At 44.6% G+C, this 25,487-nt stretch overlaps 1 protein-coding gene across 1 annotated transcript in view; it reads left to right on the forward strand.

Annotated features, from left to right (window-relative positions):
• LOC107286107 (gamma-aminobutyric acid receptor subunit alpha-2) overlaps positions 1–25,487 on the forward strand; it is a 148,631-nt gene that overhangs the window by 41,712 nt on the left and 81,432 nt on the right. The window contains exon 6 of the mRNA XM_015814406.1: positions 14,644–14,711. Within this exon, the coding sequence (XP_015669892.1) occupies positions 14,644–14,711 (68 nt within the window). The remainder of the gene's footprint in view (positions 1–14,643; positions 14,712–25,487) is intronic.

Genomic DNA, 25,487 nt, shown 5'->3' on the forward strand with positions numbered 1-25,487 from the left:
ACTAAATACTAAGACAGAGGACTCAATTGACCAACAGATCCAGCCAACAGAAAAATCAGAAAAGGGAGTGACAACACTGAAAATGGAAAAGACTTTTTACAAAAATCAGAAGAAACTTGAGGAAAAGGAAGAACAGATTGAATGGAAGATAAACCTGTCAGGACAATTGTGGGAAATTGGAGTAATAGGGAGGCAATCTAATGAATACAAATGGGCTAGTTCTTCCAAAAAAAACCTGCAACCAACTGGTCTTTCTTATTCCAAATAATCTATATAAATAAAAATGTAAATGTTCGTTTGTTCAAAATCTTAAATCTCTGAAAGTTCTTCACCGATTGCTTTGAAATTTTGACACAAAGTTGCATTCAAATATGCGCGTGTTTTTATATACCTACTATTATATAGTTGTCACACCTGTGACAGGTAAAAACATGCTTTTTTGAAAAACAGCGCCATCTGTTGGATGTAAAAGCAACACACGCTAACCAGACTGAGCCACAGCAACGCGTGGCTGGGTACAGCTAGTATATATAATAATAGAGGGAAAACTATTTGTTGATTCAAAAGCATTGACATGGAAGGTTAGTTGGCAAAGGAAGAAAGCCAGAGTAAGGCTGAAGAAAATAAGGGTTTTGATTTATTAGAGAGGATTTCATATTACTAACTAGAGGGTTGAATATGGTGCAAAATAGATAATTTTTAGAAATTAAAGTAACACAATTGAATAGGCAAAATGTGTAACAAGACTAATAGACTTTGGTATGAAAATGGAAAAGGGGAGAAGTTGAGATAAGGGAAATTTTGGTCACCTATAAAATATTTGGAAATCAGTTGAAAATAAGAATTCTGTTTGCCCAATATGAGATAATAGATATTACCAGAAAAAGAGAGGGTGTATTTGAGCTTTTAAAAATTAGACCTAAATGAAAAAAAATATGTATATTACTGATTTGTTGGTTAACCCAGACAATACATATAATGGTTTTGATCTATTAGAGAATATACTGTACTTTTAATTAGACGGTTTAATATGGTGGAAAATAGATAACTTTTAGAAAACAGAATTACTACATTCAAATAGATAAGATGTGTATTTAGAATATTAGATTTTGTTATGAAAAGGGAAAAAGGAAGAAGTTGAAATAAGGGAAACTTTGGTTACCTAAAGTTTCGAAATTATAAATACCAAATGTTAATTTGAATATTGATGGGAAATTAAAGCTTGGGAAGAAAGCAATAACAGGACATTGATTGTATATAAGGATTGAATGTAAACACAATTAAGATATGTATAAGCTAAAAATTATTGATAAATGTAACAAAGATGTTTTTACTTAGTTGATAACAATAAGAACTGTATTAGCCTAATATGGGATAGTAGATATTAAGGGGAAAAGAGAGAAAATATCTGATGTTGTAAGTTGAGATTTATACTAAAGATTTATGTATGTTATTGACCTATTGATTAACCCAGTCACTACATTGCTTTTTAAATATTTAATTGTAAAATTAGAAAACTAATAAAATATCATCTCCCTTCTTAATTCTCACTCTGTAGTAGGTTTCCCATAGGTCCAGGTTAATGAAAATTTTCCCCTTTGCCAGGTGAACTAGCATGTCCTTCATAAGGGGGAGTGGATACATCTTTCCTTGTATACAGCATTTAAACTTTTGAAATCCACATACAATCTCAGGGTCCCATCTTTTTTTTCTTTGAATAACACAGGGGCAGCCACGCGTCATTTGGCTGGCTGGATGAAACCCTTAGCTAGGTTTTTTTTTTTTTTTTTTTTTATTGTTTTTATCATAAAAGAAGAAATACATCACAAGTATTACACAATGATTACCTTAGCTAGGTTTTTGTCAATGTATTCTCTCAGCTCGTTCATTTCTCAGGGGGTCATGGAATACATTTTTTGGCTTGGGAAGTTTCACTCCTGGTAGAATCTCTATTGGATAATCAGTGGGACATTCCTTTTCACTGAACACCTCAGCCAGATCTTGGTATTCCTTAGGAATGAGTTGGATTCCTGGCAACCACTCTGTTGCAATTTTCAAGGACTCAATACGTTTGTTCCCAATTTCATTGAAGGTGGCTTTCTTTTCCTACCCGTTATTTGTAGGAGGAAAAGGGCTCCTTCCTAGTCTCATGGTTTTCACCCCATTTTCCACCATATGGTGGGATGCCACTTGTCTAGCCAGGCCAGCCCCAGGATCACTCTTTCAGTCATTTGGGGACACGACAAACCAGATAGTTTCCCAATGTTGGCCCATTTCCAGCTGTACTGGTTCGGTTAGGTGTGTTGCAGGGGATCCTTCAGTTACTGACCCATCAACCTGCTCAAACTCCATGGCTAGTTTAACTACTATTGGGAGATTGATTAGGTATCAGTACAGCCTGAGTCTATTAGGACTCTATTTCTGCCTGGACCCCAGTTTTTGGCATTATAAATTTTGCAGGGATGGCAAAGGGAGGGATGGCTTGACTTACCATCAGGTCATTCTCACATTCATTGTCACTGTCATAGGGAGCTGTTAGTTGATTCCGTTTGACTGGAGTTCCCTCTCCCACCTGTGGGGAGGAGGGGACCTCGATGGCTTGGCTCTTGTGTACCCAGCTTGACTTCTCTCAACACCTTCAACACCTGAGGTTGTCTCAGCTTAGCTGTGATGGCCGGGATGCTCTTTAGCTGGGGAGTTGGCATTACACATTCAGCAGGCTGCTGACTGCACCTGAAGCATTTGATAGGAAGACCAATAAGAGCAATGGGAGAGCTGGCTATCCCTGTGCTATTCTGGGAGAAGAAAGACGGGTCTCTTCACCTATGTGTGGATTATAGATCTTTGAACGCTGTTTGTGAGAACAACGTCAACCCCTTACCATTAATGAAAGACATGCTGGCCAACCTTTCCAAGGGGAAAATATTTTCCAAATTGGATCTAAGAGAAGCATATTATTGAGTTAGGATAAAAGAAGGGGATGAGCAGAAGACAGCGTTTAATTGTCCCTTGGGGTGCTTCCAGTTTCGAGTGCTGCCCTTCGGGTTGCAATGGGCACCCGCAGTATTCATGCAGTTGATAAATGAGGTCCTCCAGGAGAATCTGTATAAGGGAGTTTTGATTTATTTGAATGACATCCAAATACAGAAATGAAGGAGGAGCATATCAAACTGGTCAGGGCGGTGTTGAACAATCTTGGCACTGTCTGCCTCTATGCCAAACTGTCAAAGTGCGAGTTCCACAAGGAAAAAATTGATTACTCTATTTCCCACCAGGAAATAGAGATGGACCCGGAGAAGGTATGAGCAGTGTTGAAATGGGTGCCGCCTCACACAAGGAAGCAATTGCAAAGCTTCCTTGGATTTGCGAACTTCTACAGGCAATTTATTCCCTCTTTCGCTCAAATCACCCTCCCCATCATTAACCTACTAAAAATGAAGGGGATGAACAAGCCAAAAACCTAGTCGGCCATTGAATTGGATTATGGAGTGCCAAGCAGCTTTGAAGAAACTAAAGAGGCTTTTTTTCTGCCAAGCTGGTGTTAAAACACCCAGACCCGGAGAAGCCTTTTGTCATCCAGGCAGATGCTAGTGATGTGGTGGTGGGGGCGGTACTGCTCCAAGAGAATCAAGAAGGACAATTGCAACCTTGCATATACATGTCCAAAAAGCTCACTGAAACTGAACAGAGGTGGGCAGTGTGGGAGAAGGAGGTGTATGCACTTTGTTGGGCCCTCCTCACTTGCAGGCATTTCCTGGAAGGGAGCAAAATCCCCCTTCAGGTGTGGACTGATCATAAAAACCTCAAGGCACTGAAAACCCCAAGGAATTTATCCCCAAAATAAGCTCGGTGGTCTCAGCATTTCCACCGATTTAATTTTTCTATTAAGTACACCCCGGGGGGAAAGAATTTTTTAGCCGATGCCTTATCAAGAATGCCGCAGTATAATAGCATAAAATTTGACATGATTAAACCCTTGATGACTTTAAAACAATTAGCAGCCCCTGTCACCACAAGAGCTCAGGCAAAGGAACCAGTGCCGGCAAATGGTAAAATAGAAGCCCCAACCACTGCAAAGAAAAACCCTAACAAAAAACCACCTTTGAGCAGCGAAGCAGGAACTGAGTTTAGACAAGCATTAGAAAAGGATGAATGGTTCCTTAGCCATAAAAACCTTTGCTCGATGAGGGATGAGTTGCCCTGAGTAGGAGAAAAATTATACATGCCAAAAACCCAGAGAGTGAAAATCACGCAACTTTGCCATGATTCAAAAATGGCTGGGCCTTTTGGGTTCATGAAAACCCTCCATCTGACCAAGAGGTAGTTCTGGTGGCTGTCTATAAAAAAAGGACATTGGAAGCTATGTGGCTAGCTACCCTATCTGTGCAGCAGCCAATTGTAGATGGGAAAACACCAGAGTTATTACAAGCCGTGGCTAGCCCTTCAGCACCCTGGAGAGAAATCTCTATGGATTTTATAATAGAGCTACCGGAAAGCAAAGAAAACACTGTCATTTGGGTAGTGACGGACTTATTCTCCAAACAGGTCCATTGCATACCCTGTCAGAGAATTCCTACCGCTAAAGTCTTGGCCAAATTGTTTGTACAGCATATTTACCAGCTACATGGGGCCTCACAATGCATTATCTCAGATGTGGGTTCCAGTTTACTTCGGAATTCTGGAGAGCCTTTTTGGACCTACTTGATACCAGTCAAGGCCTGTCATCTAGTCATCATCCGGAAACAAATGGTGGGACAGAACTTTTGAATTCAGCACTAGAACAATACCTGAGGTGTTTCATAAACTACCAACAAGATAATTGGATGAGCTGCTACCTTTTGCGGAAGTAGCTTACAACAATGCAGTGCATTCGAGCAACAGCTACATCCCGTTCCAGGTGGTGACAGGACAAAGCTTCGACCCGATGCCTGAGTTGCCTGTCAACAAACCCACCATCCCCTCCCTTAAGGAGTGGATTAGACAGCTACAAAACACATGTCCTGTGATTAGGAAAACTTTGGATGAGGCGAGGAAGGCTTATAAGGCACAGGCAGATAAAAAACAAATGGAACCAAAACCATCCAAAATAGAGGAAAAAGTATATCTCTCAACCAAATTCCTAAAGTCCTTGCAGCCCTCGAAAAACCTGGGGACAAAATTCATAGGACCATTCTCCATAAAAGGCATAATTAACCCGGTGACAGTGGAATTGGAACTCCCAAAAACGTTAAGACAAGTTCATCCTGTGTTTCACTGCAGCCTGCTTAAACAGGAGTTAATCTCTCCCTTAAGGCCAGCAGAAGCCTCTCCCCCACAGTCCATTATGGTCAAAGAGGAACAACACTTTGAAATTAAAGAGATATTAGACTCTAGGAAACATCATGAGTCAACCCAATATTTGGTAGCATGGAAAGACCTTCCACCATCCCAAAATGAGTGGGTACACAAGAAACATGTCAGAGCCACTAGATTGCTTAAAAGGTTCCATGCCTGTTATCCAGATAAGCCTGGTTAACATTATTGTTTCAACTCTCTCCCCTTTATTATTTTTATCTGTCTCCAGATGGATCTCTCATTTTTCTAGAGGGACAGCATGTCAGAACCCTCATTTATTAATCCCCCCATTTCTGATATTCTTTGTGCTTTTGCTGTCGGGTTCTACCATTCTCCCTGGGAGCGGGGAGGAGAGAGGGAAAAGGGTTTGTACTGTTTGTAGTGTATGCTTCTCTATCTGCTTTGATGTATTTTCTTTGGGGCCATCTTCCTTATCTCGGTGCAGAGGAATGAAACTGAAGACCTGAGAACCTTGAGAGATGTGCCTTATCGGACCGTTTCCCATGGCTCATTGTCACCTATGGATTAGCCTGTTTGAACCAACTGGATGCACAGTTGGGGTGGGGTTATTATTTTTTTTAAAAAAAATTTAACCTATTGATTTGGGCAGGAAGCCCTCAGATCCTGCCTAGCTTTCCTGTTGTCTGTACCTGCCAATAAAAGTTCCTTTTGAAATGATGCCAATTTCAAGAGTTCTGCTTTCTTGGTAGGGAAACAGAGACAGGTCCTTACAGTTCACCTTCCAACATAATATGTTGTGGTGGGGGCAGGGGCTACTGCTGGCCTTAAAGGTGAACTCATCTTGGGTTTTAACAAGCTGCAGTGGAATACCAGATGGGTCTGTCTTAATGTTTTGGGGAGTTCAAGTTCTATTATGACTGGGTGATGATGCGTTTAATAGGGAAGGGTCCACGAATTTTGGCCCTAACTTTTTTGAAGGCAGCAAGAACTGCAGGAACCTAGTGGAGAGATATACCCTGTCCCCGACCCTAAAAGGCTTGGGCTCCACCCTTTTTTATCTGCCTGGGCTTGATAGGCTTCTCTAGCTTCGTCTAAGGCTTTTCTGACAACTGGCCACATATTTTGCAATTGCGTAAGCCATTCCTTAAGGGAAGGGATGGTAGGTTCATTGGCAGGTAATTCAGGCATCGGGTTGGAATTCTGTCTTGTAGCCACTTGGAAAGGTGTGTGACCAGTACTGGAATGCACTGCATTGTTATAGGCCAGTGGTGGCGAACCTATGGCATGTGTGCCAGAGGCAGCACTCAGAACCCTCTCTGTGGGCATGCATGCCATCACTCAAGCCTCGCCTCCCCCTGCAGCCCCCCTCTTCACCAGAAGCCCCCTGGAGGAGAGTGGTCCCCAGGCGTGGCCCGCGCAGAGCAGCGCAGCCAAGCACATGGCAGCCGGGCAGCAGGGACAAAACTCCACCCTCATACCTCAGATGATGCTGCGGGCTGCGGGCAGAGGGCATGGCTACCAAGGGGCTGCAGGGCTGCCTGTGCGATCTGCAGTGGGCCGTGGAGGCGAGTGGCCCCGTGGGCAGGGCAGGGTGGGGGATGGAGCAGGGGCAGGCAGGGTGGGGATAGAGCGGGCAGGGGCAGAGTGGGGGCGGGGCGGGGCAGTTTTTGGGCACTTGGTCTCTAAAAGGTTCACCATCACTGTTATAGGCTACTTTAGTGAACAGTAGTAGATCCAATTGTCCTGTTGATAGTTAATGAAGCACCTAGGTATTGTTCTAGTACTGAGTTCATTCATTGTCCCCCCCCCCTTCATTTGAGGATGATGACTGGATGACAGGCCCTGGTTGGTGCCCAATAGGTCCAAAAAGGCTCTCCAGAACTTGGAGGTGAATTGGACCCCTCTATCTGAGATTATATGTTGTGGGGCCCCATGTAGCCAATAAATATGTTGTACAAACATCTTAGCTAAGGCTTTTGCAGTTGGAATTTTCTGGCAAGGAATGAAATGGACTTGCTTGGAGAATAAATCCATTACTACCCAAATGACAGTGTTTCCTGCATTTTCTGGTAGCTCTACGATAAAGTCCTTAGAGATATCTTTCCAGAGTGCTGAAGGTTTTGCAAGGAGGAGACCATGCATTTTTCCCTGTCTCCGTTTAGCTGCTGCACAAATGGGGCAACTGGCCACATAGCTCTCAATGTCCTTTTTTAGAGATGGTCACCAAAATTGCCTCTTTATGAGGTGGAGGGTTTTCACAAACCCAAAATGTCCTGCTAGTTTCGAATCATGGCAGAGTTACATGAACTTTAGTCTCTGGATTGTAGGGATATATAATTTCCCCCCTACCCAGGGTAATCCTTCTCTTACTGAACAGAGGTTTTTGTGGCCGAGCAACCACCCATCCTTCTCCAGGGCTTGCTTGAATTCGGTGGCTGCTGTACTATCCAGTGGCAGAATGCTTTTATTTTGAGCCCTCGTGGTGACTGGGGCTGCCAATTGCTTTACAGGTAACAGCGGTTTGACTAGTTCAGCTTTTGTGCTGTTATATTGCAGCATCCGTGACAGGGTGTCTGCCAAAATGTTTTCCCCCCCAGGCAAGTACTAGAGAGTAAAATTGAACTGGTAGAAGTGCTGGGCCCATCAAGCCTGTTTAGGTGACAGCTTCCTGGGGGTCTTTACTGTTTCAAGGTTTTTATAATCAGTCCATACTTGGAAAGGGATCTTGTTCCCTTCTGGGAAGTACCTCCAGGTGAGGAGGGCCCAACGCACAGCATAAGCTTCCTTCTCCCAGACGGTCCATCGCTGCTCAGTTTCTGTGAGTTTCTTTGAGGTGTAAGGGCAGGGTTGCAACTGGCCTTCCTGGTTTTCCTGGAGTAGTACTGCGCTCACCGTTATGTCGCTGGCATCTGGATGACAAACAGCTTTTCTGGATCTGGGTGTTCTAGCACTGGCTCCATGGAAAAAAGTCTTTTTAATTTCTCAAACACCACTTGGCATTCCATAGTCCATTTTAACGGCTGGCTAGGTTTCAGCTTGTTTTCCCCCTTGATTTTCAGTATGTTAGTAATGGGGGGGGTGCGATCTGAGCGAAGGAGGGGATGAATTGCCAATAAAAGTTTGCGAAACCTAGAAAAGTTTGCAGCTGTTTCCGGGTGTGTGGTGGGCCCCACTCCAAAACCTTTTCTGGGTTCATTTCCACCCCTTCATGATGAATCCAATAGCCCAAATATTCAATTTTTTCTTTGACGAATTCACATTTCGAAAGTTTGGCATACAGTTTGGCTGCACGGAGCTTATTTAAAACTGCTCTGACTAATTTTACATGCTCAACATTCGTTTCAGTGTAGATTAATATGTCATCCAGATACACTAAAACCCCCTTGTACAAATGTTCATGAAGGACCTCATTAATTAGTTGCATAAATACTACGGGGGCTCCCTGTAGCCGAAACAGAAGTACTTTGAATTGGAAGCACCTCAGGGGGCAGTTGAAAGCGGTTTTCCACTCATCCTACTCCTTGATTTTAACCCAGTAATATGCCTCTTGTAGGTCTAACTTGAAGAAAATCTTCCCCTTTGAGAGGTAGGTCAGTATGTCTTTCATGAGGGGCAATATCCCCATACATGGCATTCAAGCATTTATAATCCACACAGAGATGAAGAGACCCATCTTTTTTTCTCAAAATAGCACCAAAGCAGCCATTTTTGGTCTAGTCGGTTGAATGAAACTGTGCGCCAAATTCTTATCTATGAATTAGAGCAGCTGTTTTAACTCTTGGGGGATCATAGAATAGAGCTTGGGTTTGGCAACTTAGCTCCGGGGATGGTTTCAATGGCACAGACTGTGGGATGGTCGGTGGGGGATAGTTCATCAAAGCCCTTCTCGCTAAAAACCTTAGCCAGGTCCTGGTACTCTCGGGGTATGCCTTCTACTTCCTGATCATTGAGTGCAGCCACCACTTCGTGCTTAGGCTTCACTCTGGAACCATGGCAGCTTTCGGGCAGAGGGGTTTCCTCCTAGGAAATTTCAAGCCTCCCATTCTCCAGTTCACCCATGGGTTCCATTTTTTTAACCAGGCGAGTCCTAGGACTAGGGGCCACTCCATGCCAGGGGTTCCTATAAAAGTCAAAGTCTCATTGTGGTTCCCCATTGTTAATTTCACGGGTACTGTGGCGAGGATGGCCAGGACGCCCCCTGCAATAGACCTGTCTAATTGACAGAATGAAATTGGCTTCTTTAGTCTCTTTACACAAATCCCCAAATTCCCCACCAGGGTTGGGCTTATTAAACATCTGATGCAGTCTGAGTCCAGTAAGGTCTTCAGAGCCACTTTCTTCTCCATGCCTGGGATTAGCAGTTCTATGGGCATGATAATTGGCGTGATGAGTTCACTCACCAAGGATTCATCATCGTAGTCACTGTTGAACATCTCTGGACCCTTCTCCGGTGGGGTCGAAGTTCCTTCTCCTAATTTCTTGGTGGATCGGAACTCCATGACCTCAGTGCTTTTCATCGCCATTTCCCTGGGGTGCTGGGGGGTTTTGACAGTTGCCCCCCAGGTCGGTCTCCTTTTCTCACCAGAGTTTTTAAACAACACTGCAGCTCAATGGCCCCCTTTGTCACATTTAAAACAAGCAGTTGAGCACGGAGTTGCTGCAGGGGTTTTTGTCGCCTCTCGTTTCTTCTACAGTGGAGAATGTCTCCATGCCTGACTAAAGCAGTGTTGATTCCGGGCTTGGTGGATCTCTGCTTCCTCAACTAGGATGTACCAGTTGTGGAGGTGCACAGGGGCTCCTCGGGCAGTGCAAGCATGGTAGAGGTCATCATTCAACCCATCTTTAAAACAGCTCACTAAGATGTCCTCTGGCCAGTTCAGATGGCAAGCCAGGTCTTGTTCTGTCCCCTGTCCGACCCACACACCCAAACAGCCAGCCGAGGGTTAAAGACTTCTCCAGACACCACTTCACAGATAAGAAACTTGGCAGCAGCTCCGTAGCTGCCTGCCAAGACCTTTTACTCCAAGCACACAGAAACAAAAACAATACACACAGTTTAAAGCCACATCAAACTACTTTGCCAGAGATTCAGCTTTTGTCCGTCACAGAGGTCCAAATGGCCACCACCACCCTTTTATAGCCTGTGGGGTGTGATCCAGTGACTCAGCTTAATCTCTGGCACGTTTCTTTTTCTGCTGCGCACGCTTGTCGCTCCTACGCTGGTGTGGATCCAGCCACAACTTCTCTTCCTCATTATCCGACACACCTGGCTCCTGGCCAATCTCAGAAACACCTGGCTCCTGGCCAATCTCAGAACCACCTGTCTCCTGGTCAATCTCTTCTCCGTCGGGAGACACCTGAGGCATTGCCAAAGAGGAGGGTCCTGGAGAGGGAGGCCTGGCCATCTCCTCTCCTTCATGTTCGGAGCCTTCTTCCTCCGATAAGAGGGGCTCAAAAGACGGAGCCACAACAGGTCTCGGAACTCTTCGGTGTATTCGGCCATGGGGCATCAGCCTTGCCTGGCTGTCTTAATGCGATTCCGGGCTTTCCGGTTGGCCAAGGGATCTTCGAACTGCCGTCTCAGTGCTGCCATGAATTGGTTAAAGTTTCGAAGTTCGGGTGCTTCGGCATTGTGCAGGGTCACCATCCAACAAGCTGCCATGCCTTCCAGAGCCAGGGTAATGACCCTGACCCAGGTGCCCTCACTAGGGAGCTCTCGGCCATACTCCTGCATGTAGGTCAGGACATGGGCCCGGAAGAACCCTAGTTGCTGTGTGTCACCATTGTACTTCACGCCAAGGGGAAGGAATCTTAAGATTGGGACGATGAGTACCCTTTCTTTGGGCTCTGCACTCATCACCACCAGCTGATGTGGCTCAAGATGGGGTCGTCACTGCTGTCGCAGCTCCCTGTGGCATCTCCAGTGTTGGCAGAGGTCCCTGAGTTGGAGGTTTCGCTCTCCCCCCTTCCAGCCTCCTCCTCCAGTCTCTCTTTGACCTTGTCTTGGCGGATGTCTGTCTCTTCCTCTTTGAGGTTTTTGAAGGCATCCACCATCAGGTTTATGGTTTCGTTTAGGAAGCAATTGGCTCAGGTCAGCACTTTGTCCTCTTCCTCGCTGAGGTTAAGCGAACGCTCCATTTCATGTCTCAAGTCTGGCTTTCAGCTGCTGCGGTCGATGGTTACTTTCCAGGACCTCCCTTCCCGGTCCTCCTCCTTTCCAATGCCAATCGACCACCTCGGTTTCAAGAGGGTCTCCCCAGTCGCAGCCTCATCTCCTGAGACAGAGGATCTAGAGGAGCTGTCACTAGGGCAAGCCTTTGGAGGGTCCTCTTCCTTCTCACTGCTGTGGTTAGACATAATGTGCATGGTCCCCACAGTAGGGGTTATCTTCCCTCCAGGTTGACCACTTTGCAGATCCTGCCTAATGTAAGGACCCGCCTCAATTAATTCTCCCAAGAAAGCAGAACTCTTGAAACTTTTATTGGAAGTTATTGATAGCAGGAGAATAAGGCAGGATCTGAGGATTTCCCACACAAAACTTTACATTAAAAGAAGCCTTTCAAACCCACCCCCCCCCCAATGTCTGACCAGCCGGTTTGAATTGAACCAATCCATAGGTGTTAAGTTGTTGTGGGAAATCAGCGATAAGGTGCCATTCCAAGGCTGTCAGGTTTCTCTGCGGCTTCTTCCCATCTGACTGGAGATAAGGCAGATGGCCGGAGGCACATTCCTTTCACACCCCAAGTAAGATACTTCAAAGAGGATAGATCAAAGCAGAGGAAATACATTGTAGAAGACACATAGGTCACTCCCCCCTTCTAACCACAAGCCTCCCCCCTATAGAATGGCAGAACCTGAAAATGAAAGGCATAGGAAAGAAATACAATGAGAGTCTGACATGTCAGATACTTCCATTCCCTCAACTCATCTCATTCTGCTGCTCTTTTTACTCTCCATTTCAGTGTGATAGATAAAGGCCTGTGGAAAGAGACCAAAGAGAACTCAGCCTCGACAGCTTTAGGGGTACTCCTGTGCCTGGAGTCTTCCTCTGCTCAGTAGAGATCTCCGATGGCTAGAACTTCCTCCCGAGACACTGGCCTGTCAGACTTCTCCGCATGGACCTTCGGTCGGGCCCTTGTTGATGGAACTCTGTCCCCAGCCTGGGCAACAGTCTGTGTCCCATTTGCAGGGGTTGTACTGAAGCTAGCTTTTGTATCTTGTGTCTTTAGATCAATTTCCTCTGGTTCATCTTCTGTTTTCTGACTTGTTTATTCATTCTTTGTAGTTGTTGTCTGGGAACTTTCTAGTTGGGAGTTTAAATTAGAGATTTTCTCATTTATATTATCAAAGTTGTTTTTAATCTCATCATGATTTCTTCTTGCATCTTCTTTATGTGAAATAATTGTCTCCTGAATTAATTGTAACATAAAATGTATTTCCTTCTGAAAAATGATTACTTCTTCTTGAGGCATCACTCCTGCAAATCCCTAGTAAATCTGGTTGGGGGCTTCAGATGGGAGTATTAAGTATGTTTTCCTACCATTTTTGGCTAGTTATAAAGGATCCATTTTATTTCTCCAGATATTCTATCAGAACTATTGTGATCCCCACATACTAATCTTGTCTTATACCACCAATCCTAATGTCCATAAAACAAAGTCTCATCTGGTTCTTCTGGTCTTTATATACAGCCTTTATAATCCAATAATTTCCAGGATATAACTCCACTACTGAAAGCAATATTTTGTAGTAGTCCTTCTGGTCAGGAATCCAAAAATTGTCAGTCAGCTGAAATTTACAGTCCAAATGTTCAAAGTGTTCAGAATGTTCAACCACCCTAAGAGCAATCCAAAAACCTCCCTCAGACAAACGTAGCCAGAAGTCAAATTTTCTTTTCTCTCCAAATAGTTCTTAAGATTAAAAGTCAAAGCTCACTATATGTTTATAATCTAAGAAGGTCAACAGGTTTCAAAAAAGTTAGGTTCTCACACTGTAATAAGTATGCCAAAGTATTTTTCTCTGTTGCCAGCTGTTCTGTTGAGTTAAAAGTCACCAAACAACAAAAAAGTAGGTTGTTATCTGTTTCTAGGCTTCTTGCCAGGTCTGTATCAGTCATTGCAGCTGTGGTGCTTTACTCTAGTCCACCAGTAGATGTCATTCAATACCCATTTTCCAACTCTTAAAATAGAAGGTTGATTTCTTATATTTCACCCCAATATTTTTTCAAAGAGAAAATCTTAACAATGTTCTCAGTTCTCAAAATTGTCAAAACTATAGCTTTATATTACTTCCACTTGAATGTTAAATGTTTCTGTCCCCCACAAAAAAATTAAAATGCCACTTTCGTTCCTCTGGAAGGGTGGGGCTGCATCCCCTTCCTTCTCGTGTTTGGAGGTTTTTAGCTTCTTGGGAGCCTTTTCCAGGAAATCCAGTTGTAAAATAGTAAAGAAAGGATCAATATTCTTACCCAATTCCAAACATGCTGTTTATGATCTGCTAATTAGTGCTTCTTTCTTTGGTTGTCAGTAGCTGGAGGCTGGCCACAGGAGTGCAGCCAGTCTTTCCCCTCATAATTTTGCCCTTGGCCTGCGTGTGAAACGCGCAGCTTGCGCAGGTCTATTAGGCTGCCACTGCCTGGAGCTGCAGGGGCACCCAGCATGAAGGAGGCAAAATGGCTGGCTAGGAAGCCCGAGTGGAGGTGGTAGAGCACACCCAGCCCAGCAGGCAAAAGACAGCCACCCTGAGTAGGGAAAGCCAGATCCCCATTGGTGCCATGGCCGCCCAGGCCCAGTCGTGTTGTGGGGGGAATGCACATGATCCTGGCTGGGCCTAGGCTTTCCCTGCTTGGAAAATGGACCTGCAGTGAGTTGCTAGTGGCCTTGGTGGTGGCAGCGGCCTGCGGCAGGGCCGAGGAACATGTTCCATGTGTGGACCAAGGCCAAGACCCACGAGGGGACCGAGGAGATGACCAGCAGTGACCTGCTCTCCAACCGCAAGCAAAAACAGACGGGACAGAGTAGGCGCATCTGCCAGTCTGCATCATGTGCCTCCCTCCCCGACTCCTCTTGCTGCCAGTGCCACTGCAACACCTGCTGCTTGGAGGACCAGCCTGGTGGTTGCAGCGGGCTGCAGAGGCTCTACTGCCGGATACCATTGGTCCCCACACACTCACCGCCTCCTGTGCATTGCCTGGGGGGCTGCTGGGCTGGGCGGGGTTGGGCGGCAGAGGACAGTCCCTTGCTGTCTTCGGGGTGGTCCCCTGGGCCAAATACGTATATAAATCAGTAGCCACCAAAGGAGAAAACAGATAGTGTCATAATTTTATCTTCTTTTCATTGTTTATTCCAGATAGTACAACTGAGGTTTTTACAAACATCTATGTGACCAGTTTTGGACCAGTTTCAGATACTGACATGGTGAGTATGGCAACCTCTGATATACATATAGTGTTTCTAGAACATACTGTATATGTTTGTTTGTTTGTGTGTGTGTGTATTCTAGAACACTTTTAGATATTTCTTTCAAACATTTGTCTTTTGGCCAATTGTCTTTTGTGGTTTCTTTGATTTAATACATAGATCAGGCCCACATACTGAGATCCACCTGAAACTTTCTAAAACCTATAGGATTATTTGGAAGGATCCCTGGCCTCAATCCAACTAGCATGGCTTCCAATGAGCCCCTATTTTTTAATCATCCCAGTGTTAATGTTTTTATTATGAATTCTTACAATCTCTTCCAATAAGATTTCGCCATTCAGTGCATTCTTTTTGGGAAGGAATGATGAGAGTTCTCACCCACATGTGAGGTAAGGGAAAGAAACTGGTAATATGCATTCTTAGCAGCTGCCCCCACATTCTTATATACCAACAATGTTTCAACCATTGTATTTTACAAGCTATTTTCCAGCAGAAAATTTTAAGGCAACAGATTCTGAAATGATTGTAGCATTCTTGCCTTTGCCTCTATCTCCTACCATAGCAGTTCCCTCATGTCTTCAACAGATTACTCAAATTCTCTCTCCCAAGTCTTTGCTATATTATTTTTTGTACTGAGGAAATCATCCACTAAGGATTCAAAGGCTTCTAAGAGCTCTAAACAATTTTCACAAAAGGTCAAAAGAAAAAGAGAGATGAAAGTTTAGTGCATCTCTGATTCCTATTCCAGCAGCATGAGCTTTCTCTACATAATCTTTCCCAATCCTGCTACTGCCAGTTCCACTATTGATAGACTTTCCAGTTCATATTTCCCAGTCCTCACTGGTTCCTCTTCAAGCACAGGAGTCAATCTCAGAAGGAGATATTCAAGACAGTTTCCCCTTAATTTTTATTCCTCTGGACTACACTTTTGTACAGCAAAGTAGTTAAAACTAAGGGCTCATCCTATCTCAAGATTTCCGAAATCATAATTGGTCATACTTGCTCATTCTGTTCCTAATGTGTACTTTTTTGCTATTTCAATAAGATCCATCTGTCTTATTATACTAGGATGTATGTTTGATGCCATTGGAATCAGTGGTTGATCCAGTTTTTCATGGTACTCATCTGCACTCAAGATATATTGTGGTTTCAAATTATGTGAAATTCCATAATTTAACAAATGTGTTATCATATTGAATTCTGGACAAATGCTACACTAAGCCACCCTGTTGCTTCTCGGATCCCTCCAGAAAGTACATGACATGTTTTTTTCCCCATAGAAATAAACTATTGACATGGAACTGCATTCCTGTTTTCTTTTGTAACTATTTTATCATTCTTAAGAAGGATCTATGATAAACGTTGCCATCTGAACTTGTTTTTGAAAAACTTTTGTTACAGGATTTGCTTCCATCTTTCTCTCCTTACAGAATGGGAAGCAGCTAGCATTTGTAGATTTCTAGGACATATACTTTCATGCATCTGTAATTCCCTACTATCACTTTTCCCTTTGCTTAATAGTAGATGTTTGGCCTCTCCACAATACTAAGGTTTTTCCCCCCTAAATGTATGATGAGAGACCCAGTTAGGTATAGTGGTTAAAGCATCAGGCTAGAAACCCTGAGTTCTAGTCCTGCCTTAAGCATGTGTCAGAATCCAATTATATTTCATCTCTAGTTATCAACTATGGAAAACCCCATTTCTGCCCTCTCTGGATTCTGTCATACGATGAAAGGGAAGGGGGGTGAACAAAGGGGTTTTATGGCCCTCACTTTCTTCAGCACAACTTCAAAGGGACTGAATGTGGATACCACCAAAAGGACTCATCAATAACAATGGGGCTACCAGCTTTCATCTACTCCCCTCTGAAGTTTCCTTTCCACTGGCAGTGAGGAAAAAGGGGATGGAAATGTAACACCTGGGATTGCCGCTGGAAGGACAGTGGGGTGGGGTGGGGCTGTTGGGGATCCCTTAAAACCTTGAACCATAAGGCTTTGGCCCCAAATCCTGTCTAGAACGCCTGCAGCCATTTTCCTTTAATAAAGATGCCTGTTGGAAGAAATATTCCAAGAGTTCTGTCTTCTTAAGGTGCAAAGTGGGGTGGGTCCTTACATTAGACAGGACCTGCAGAATTAGTCCACCTGGAAGGGAGAACCTTGCCGGGGGACTTTGCAAAAATTACCATGTCAGACGATGGAGCAGGGAAGGGAGAAAACTCCCCGGGAAGGGAGCCGCTGCGCCGACTGAAAACCTGCCAGATGTCAGGATCTGAGAGGTCAGATTCCTCAGGAGAAGAGGTGGTGGAGACACGGGATCACAAACCTCGGTGGTCAATGGGCGTTGGAAAGAAAGGCGAGTGGGAAAAGAAATCAAGAAAGGTGACCCTGAGATGGGGGAGCAACCAACCAGAATGGAAGCAAGAGATGGAGAAATCCCTACACGCAAGTGAGGAGGAAGGGAGTTGGGCACCGTACTCGGGCTGGATCCTAGAGAAAGCTATCGACCTGATGAAGAGAACCCTCAGCTCCCTAGGAGAGGAGAATTCTGAGCCCTACGGCCGCCCCAGCTCCTGGAGCCGCAACGGAAGAGACACCGAGGGGGAAGTGGAACCTGCAGCCCCGGGGACGTCTGCTGATCCAGGAGTCCCCACTCCCCGCTGACCCACAGACAGCGATCTGGATGGAAGACACTACCACCGACAACGAAGTCACCGATCCATTCAAAGACTCCCGCTGCTGGATGTGAGATTCAAGGGGGAGCCAACACGCTTGGGGTTTTTCCTAACCCAAGTCCTCAGCCACATGGAGGAATATGGGCGGCACATCCCCAGCAACAAAGCCCATATCCAGATCGTGCAATCTGCCCTGGACGGGCCGGCCGCAGATTGGGTGGTGAACTTGCACAACTCCAACGACCCAGAGCTCAACGACTTCAACCATTTCATGTCCTCTCTGAGAAGGCGATTTGAGGACCCCCTGGCTGATCGCAAAGCCCACGAAAGGATAAAAATGATGAGACAAGGCAAACGCCCGGTAGCCGAATATACGCAAGAATTCCGGGCCATTGCCAGCAAACTGAACTGGCCGGAAGATATCCTCCTTAGCCATTTCAAAGACGGACTAAATTATGACCTATATGATGCTTGCCTGCCCCGAGGGGACCCACACCAACTTGAGGAATGGTATGTCTTGGCAGAAGAAGCAGAAATCGACATACTGAAGAGGCACCGCCGAGGAAAACAATGGAGCCGCTCACCGCCTGAGTTGACACGTGAACCAGGGAAACCATCAGCTATGGCCAAGAAGCAAATGGGGTGTTTCAAGTGCGGGAGAGAAGGGCATCGGGCTGTAGAATGCTGCTCAAAAGCCCCCCAGCACAACCCAGACAGATCACCGGCCAGCAAATCTGGAAAGTCCCCAGCTAAGCCAAAAGAACCTGCCATGAGAATGATGGACGCTGTGGAATCCCCCACTTCTGCTCATCAGGGGGAAAGAACTCCAGCCTACACCGCAGGGCCGGTGGACGCCTCAGACGACAGCTCGGAGGACGAACCCCTGGTAAGTGGACGCATCGCACCCATCCTCAAGATAGTGACTATATTAATTCCCCCATGCCCGAAGCCGTGAAGGTGAAAGCCTTAATAGACTCTGGCTGCACCCGCTGCCTCATTAGCCCGACGCTAGTGGGGAACCTGGGCATTCCATCAAGGAGACTGGAACAACCAATCTCATTTGGCCAGTTAGATGGGTCCACAGCAAGGGGGGTGCCAGCTACCCTAGCCACTTTACCAATACAACTCTCCCTGGGCAAACATGAGGAAGACATAACGTTTGAAGTGACCCCACGCATGGAATGCCCGATGATCCTAGGGATGGAATGGTTAAAAAAATGGAACCCCTGGGTGAATTGGAGGACGGCAGAAATCAAATTCCCGAAGGGGGACCCTATGGACTTAAAATCCCAAGGGGGGCTGCCAGAATCAAGAACAGAAGAAGCATCCATGGGAGAGGAAAAGGGACTACCAGAAATACCAGAGGAATACAGAGACCTTGCTGAAGTTTTCAGTGAGGAGAGGGCGGATGAGCTCCCCCCCCCACCGACCCACGGACTGTGCCATTGAATTCAAGCCTGGGGCAAAACTCCCAAAGCCCAGATTATACTCCATGAGCCCAAAGGAAAAGGAGGAAATGGAAAGATTCATAAAGAAAAACCTAGAAAGGGGATTCATTGAGCCAGCCAAGCCTAAAGTGGCTGCCCCGGTCCTCTTTAGAGAGAAGAAGGACGGCTCTTTACGCTTATGCATGGATTATAGGGCCCTGAATACAATCAGTGAAAGCAACCTATACCCTCTACCCCTCATGAAAGACATGTTGCCACACCTCTCGAAAGGGAAAATTTTTTCTAAACTAGACCTAAGGGAAGCTTACTATCGCATGAGAATTAAGGAAGGGGATGAATGGAAGTCCGCATTTAACTGCCCCATGGGGTGCTACCAATTCAAAGTCTTGCCATTTGGATTACAAGGGCCCCCCGCAGTATTTATGCAACTAATGACGTTCTAAGGGAGCACCTATTTAAGGGGGTCCTGGTTTACTTAGACGACATTCTTCACCGAATCAAAAGAGGAACATGTCAACCTAGTCAGAGCGGTTTTAAAGAAACTGCGAGCCGCCCACCTATATGCCAAACTCTCGAAATGCGAATTCCACCAGGAAAGGATAGACTACCTAGGTTATCGCATATCCCCACAGGGCATTGAAATGGACCCAGAGGAAGGTCAGAGCAGTATTAGAATGGGCACCACCCCGCACAAGAAAGCAACTGCAAAGTTTCCTGGGTTTCGCAAACTTTTACCGCCAATTCATCCCCTTATTTGCCCAGATAGCCCTGCCCCTCACGAACTTACTAAAAACGAAGGGAGCATCCTCAGTAAAACCTAGCCAGCCACTAACATGGACAATGGAGTGCCAAGCAACGTTTGAGAGATTAAAGAGACTTTTTTCTGCCGAACCAGTTCTGAGGCACCCACACATGGATAAGCCCTTCGTAATACAGGCGGATGCAAGTGATGTGGCAGTGGGGGCTGTACTATTATTATTTTTTTTAAACAATTTTTTATTATTTTTTTAAAATAAACTGATATACAATTATGGCATACAATAATAATAATAATAATAAAAGCAAAAACAAACTGAAAAACCTCCTATTACATTATATCTCACTACCATTCTAGTATACCAAAATACATAAGAAATCCCTTTCCCCCCCACCCCCCCCCCCCGGACTTCCCAGAACTAAATACAGGAGTAAATAAACAACCCCCATCTAACTAAAACAATCCAATTATAATACATACCAATATTAATTTATTTTTAACTCCAAAACTCTAAATATAATTATCCATCTTCCCCAGATCCAGGTATCTAAAAATTAAACTTTACCGTTCCTACAAATAAAAAGTTAACTACTAATCTTACTATTAATCATCCAAATATCTTAAAACCCATTAAAAACCATCTTTAACTGCCTCTAAAACAATATAAGTCCTATAAAATAATGCAATTATATATCATTAATCATTTAAACTCTTTTTTGATCTCCAGTACATATCTTTTAATCTTACTGCTATTAATCATCCAAATATCTTAAAAACCCATTAAAAACCATCTTTAAGTTCCTCNTTTTTTACAACAAATTTTAATAATATAACCATCTACTCTCTTCTTTATCAAATACTTCAATCCTTTAAATCTTATTAATTCGAATAATATATATCCAAAAAATCAATTCCAAATCAGAAAATTTTAAAAATATAAAACTTTCAAAACATTCATATAAGATTATCATCAAGAAATTCTTCCATAGCCAATCCTTGCTTCCGTTCTTTTTTTTTTTATTTATTGCTGATCAACCTTCAAAGCCAGTGAATCTTCCGCCTTTTTCATTAACAATTGTAACGTGTTCGAAATTTCTGCTGATAATAAACCCATGTGATTCCATTATAACAAGATCTTCTGAAAACACAAGCAGCAACATCTCCAGCTGGTTTTCTCTGACGCACGACCCATTTCTATAAGCTTTTTTTTTTCAAAATTTCATCAGGGAGGTACACCAGGACAATAACCGGATCTGTTACCGCTTCCTTTCCCAGCTTTTCCGTAATATCTTCTTCAACATCTTCACATAACTTATCCACCCGTTGCTCTGTACAATCTGAAACTATAAAACTCATTTAGCCAGCAAAAAAGAAGCATGGATTTTTCTTTCTTTCTTTCTTTCACAATTCCGCAGCCATTTTAAAGCCATTCTTCAAACTTCTTTAAAACACTTCAGTAATCCATAAAAATAATAAGTATCACCAATAAATAAACATTGCAAATTCTTTGCAACTAAAACTTTCCAAAAACCGAAAAAAGCCACAATATATCTCTATCCAGTTAGTAACCAGAAGAGAGTGAAAGTAAAAAGCGAAAGTTTTTTATCAGCTCCAAAGAAACGGCAATTCCGCAGCCATTTTCTTCCCACTTTAAGTCCCCACCAAAAAGGAAGATGTTAGTTCAAAATCAAAATTCCACATAAGCCGAAACTACTCCCAACCTCCTGCTTAGTTCCGTCTGCTTGTAATTTAAATCCAAGTAGCTTTCAGTAGCAGAGGTGGGCGCTGCATCTGGCTTCGCTCCAAAGAAAAGGAGCGAAGGCGTCCTGGGGAACGGAGAACGTCCAGACTCCGGCTGAGCTCTCACCCCCCAACCCCGATCAAAGAAAAACCGGGGTGAGAGGGAGCTCTAAGCCTATCCGGACTGCTCCCCCCCCTCTTCGCCCGAGGGACGGGGTTCCTAGCCGAGAGACAGCTGTTGCACGCTGTCTCTTCAGGCTTTGACGCGCTCCCAGGCGGGCGGCTAACAAAAGCCGCCATTGGTGCAGCCTAACACCACCGGAAGTCCCTGGGGGCTGTACTATTACAAGAAAACAATGAAGGGGTATTGCAACCCTGTGCATATACATCCAAGAAACTCACGGAAACGGAACAGCGCTGGCCTGTGTGGGAGAAAGAGGCATACGGGATACATTGGTCATTACTCACGTGGCGCCAGTTCCTTGAAGGCAACAAAAACCCTTTCCAGGTGTGGACTGACCACAAAAATTTGGAAGCCCTGAAAACTCCCAGGAAGCTCAACCCCAAGCAAGCCCGCTGGTCCCAACATTTTCACCAATTCCAATTTACGCTCAAGCATTTGTCGGGGGGAAAGAACTCGCATGCCCCAATATAACAGCACGTGAGCCACTGACTCTAAACTGATGATGGTAGAATCACAACTGGCAGAGCCAGTAACCACCAGACCCCAAGCTAAATTAAAATCACAGCTGAGTAGCCAAACCGGAATTGAATTCTGGAAAAGTTTGGAAATAGATGAATGGTTCCAGAAAAACAAAAATGTGTGCACAATGACAGGCTGCCTTGGGTGGGGGAAAAGTTATATATACCAACAACCCAAAGAGTCACATTCATGCAGCTTTGCCATGACACAAAATCAGCAGGGCATTTTGGATTTGTAAAAACATTACACTTAATTAAACGGCAATTTTGGTGGCCATCCATAAAAAAGGACATAGAAAGTTACGTGGCCAGCTGCCCAAAGTGTGCAACGGCAAAGAGGTTGCAAGGGAAATCGCCCGGACTGTTACAAACAGTGGCAAATCCTTCAGCCCCCTGGAGGGAAATAGCCATGGATTTTATAGTGGAATTACCAGAAAGCAATGGGAATACTATTGTCTGGACGGTCACGGACTTGTTTTCCAAACAGGTGCACTTTATCCCTTGCCAAAAGATTCCCACCGCAAAAGCCTTAGCGAAACTTTTTGTCCAGCATATTTACAGATTGCATGGGGCACCCCAATGTATCGTCTCTGATAGGGGAGTGCAATTTACGTCTGCATTTTGGAAGGAATTTTTATCCCTCTTAGGGACCACTCAGGGACTGACATCTAGCCATCATCCACAAGGAAATGGTCAATCGGAAAAATTGAACTCAATACTTGAGCAATATTTAAGATTTCCCGCCTGGACTATTTCATCTATTCCCCTCTGAAGTTTCCTTTCCACCGGCAGTGAGGAAAAAGGGGATGGAAATGTAACACCTGGGATTGCCGCTGGAAGGATGGTGGGGTGGGGTGGGGCTGTTGGATCCCTTAAAACTTGAACCGTAAGTCTTTGGCCCCAAGTCCTGTTTAGAACACCTGCAGCGATTTTCTTTTAATAAAGATGCCTGTTGGAAGAAATATTCCAAGAGTTCTGTCTTCTTAAGGTGCAAAGTGGGGTGGGTCCTTACAGCATGAAGCCAATTGGCAGACTTTGGGCTATTCTTACAGTCTCAACTCTAAAAAGGAGGTAATAGCAAACCACTTCTGAAATCTTGCCAAGAAAACTGTAGGAATGTGTACAGGCAATCAACAGGAGTCAACACTGATTCTCCATGATAAAGTATCATTTTGTCTGTTAGACAACAGGCTTCTAGTTGTGTACTTCTGTACCAGGATATATTATGAACTTTCAATGGCTTGATTTCTGAGAGAATTGTGAGAAGATTTGGTATCAGATTCTCACCCTCTAAAACAGGGGTCCTCAAACTACAGCCCATGGGCCACATGCGGCCCACCCTGTCTTTTTATCCAGCCTGGCTCAACCTCCCGGACAAGCCGTCCAATTGCGAGGAGAGGATGGGTGGATGGCGGCCAATGGCAGGACAGCGAGTTGGTGGGAGGAGATGTTTTTTCCCAGTTTCTCCCTCGCGCACCCAAGTGTGTGTTTGCGCTTCGGCCATGTCCCTTTCCTCTCCTCATCTTGCCTCTTCGTGGTTTTACCTCAGGGCTGGGCTGAGAGGTTTAGGCCTCGCTTGCAGCCTCGGCCTCGCTTACGGCAGCCAAGCCGGGCGATGACAACGCCACTGCTGTTGCTTCTTCTGAGGTGGGTCCCTTGCTAGGCACTATAGAACGCTAGCCCCAGCCTCCACCACTGCTGCCGCCGCCGCCATGCCAGACAAGAGGAAACTGGTACCGTTGGCCCTCAACATCACCCCCACCATCGCCGAGCAACCAGCCCCACCGGCGGCGGCAAGGGCGACAGCTCCGAGTGAGTGGGGCTGCTGGAGTGGGGCATTGGTTATGGGTCTGAGGGGAGCGGGCAAAGGGTGAGGTATTTGTGAAGGGCGGCTGGGCTGAGCGAGAAAAAAGGAAAATTTGCTCCTGGAAGGTTATTTCGGGGTTGCGAGGGGTTGTGTGGACCTGAGGTGATGAAAGGTCCGGAATGCCAATCAAGGAGAATATTTCTGGCTCAGGGTTAAAATGAAGGGTCCTTGGGGGGGTCTCTGAGGATGGTGGTTTTCTTGCAGATGTTTCAGGACCCAAAGTGGGATAATAAGTGAACTGATGATGTTACCTAGTTTGGGTCATGAGACGTCTGCAAGAAAGCCACCAAGCTCAGAAAGCACCAAGGACTCCACAGCCGCCCTCCTTCTCTTCTCCTCCTCCATTCCACAAACCCCCTCTCTTTTGGCATTGTTTATGTTACCTAGTTTGGGTCATGAAACGTCTGAAAGAGAGACACCATGCTCAGAGAGCACCAAGGACTCCACAGCCGCCCTCCTCCTCTTCCTCCATTCCACAAACCCCCTCTCTTCTGGCATTGCTGATGTTATCTAGTTTGGGTCATGAGACATCTGCAAGAAATGTTGAATGGAAATGGCATCTTGCCTTTCTGACAGATGTAACAGAGCTACTCAACAGTTTCAATGTGCAACTTCAAGGATAGGGGAAGGTCATCTGTGATATGCATTCACATGTGAAAGCATTTGAAGTAAAATTGGACATACTCATTAAACTTCTGCCATCTTCCCTCAATCAAAAACTATTTGCAGAAAAACCAGCAGTTGCATCTCCAAACAAAACATGTGTGGATTCACTGGAAATGTTGTATATTTTCTTCACTTAAAAACTCATTCAATAATTAACCAATTCTTTTTTCTTGTTTCATTTTTTCATTTTATACTTGATTTTACATTGTTCTATAATCATTATTTTTTTTCAAACTATAGTCTGGCCCCCCAACAGTCTGAGGGACAATGAACTGGCCCCCTGTTTAAAAAAGTTTGAGGACCTCTGCTCTAAAACAAGGCAAGTCTTGTAAAATCTCCTTATTATGCAACTACAACATCGTAACAATTGCTTCCCCTTAAAAGTGTGAAATCATAACTCCTTCATATCTTAGTTTAAATTCAAGCCTTCTTTCTCTCACTTTTCCCGTAGCTTAAAGACAAGTCTGATTTGCACATTTAGCATTCCTGCTCTAGGAAATGTATTTTCCAACATAGCTTCCACCTAGATTATTCTATTCTTTGTGGCAACAATCAGTACCATGGGACAGCTGTCTTTCTATCATTTTCATTACTCTGAAAACTTCAAGCATTTGTATATAAGCTTTCCTCTCTAACAAAAGCCACTCTGCATCATTTTGAAACTATTTTACTATATGGTTTATAAGTTGAGTTTTCTTCCCGTTTTCAGGTCACACTCTAATTATTACCACTTTGATAGGGATATCATCTTGCCCTGTATCAAGAAATCTCTCCTCATTTCATACAGTTTTATTGAAAGCATTTCTGGGTACCTTTCTCTCTGATATTTATTGTTTCAACCAAAGCTTCTATATCTAGATGGTTTCTAAAAGCTCTCTGCTTCCAAAGAGTTGTGTGAAGCTGTGAAGCATTGAGACAACAT

Source organism: Protobothrops mucrosquamatus, unplaced genomic scaffold, assembly GCF_001527695.2.
Source record: "Protobothrops mucrosquamatus isolate PMUCROS unplaced genomic scaffold, P.Mucros_1.0 scaffold_88, whole genome shotgun sequence".
NCBI classification, from domain to species: Eukaryota; Metazoa; Chordata; class Lepidosauria; order Squamata; family Viperidae; genus Protobothrops; species Protobothrops mucrosquamatus.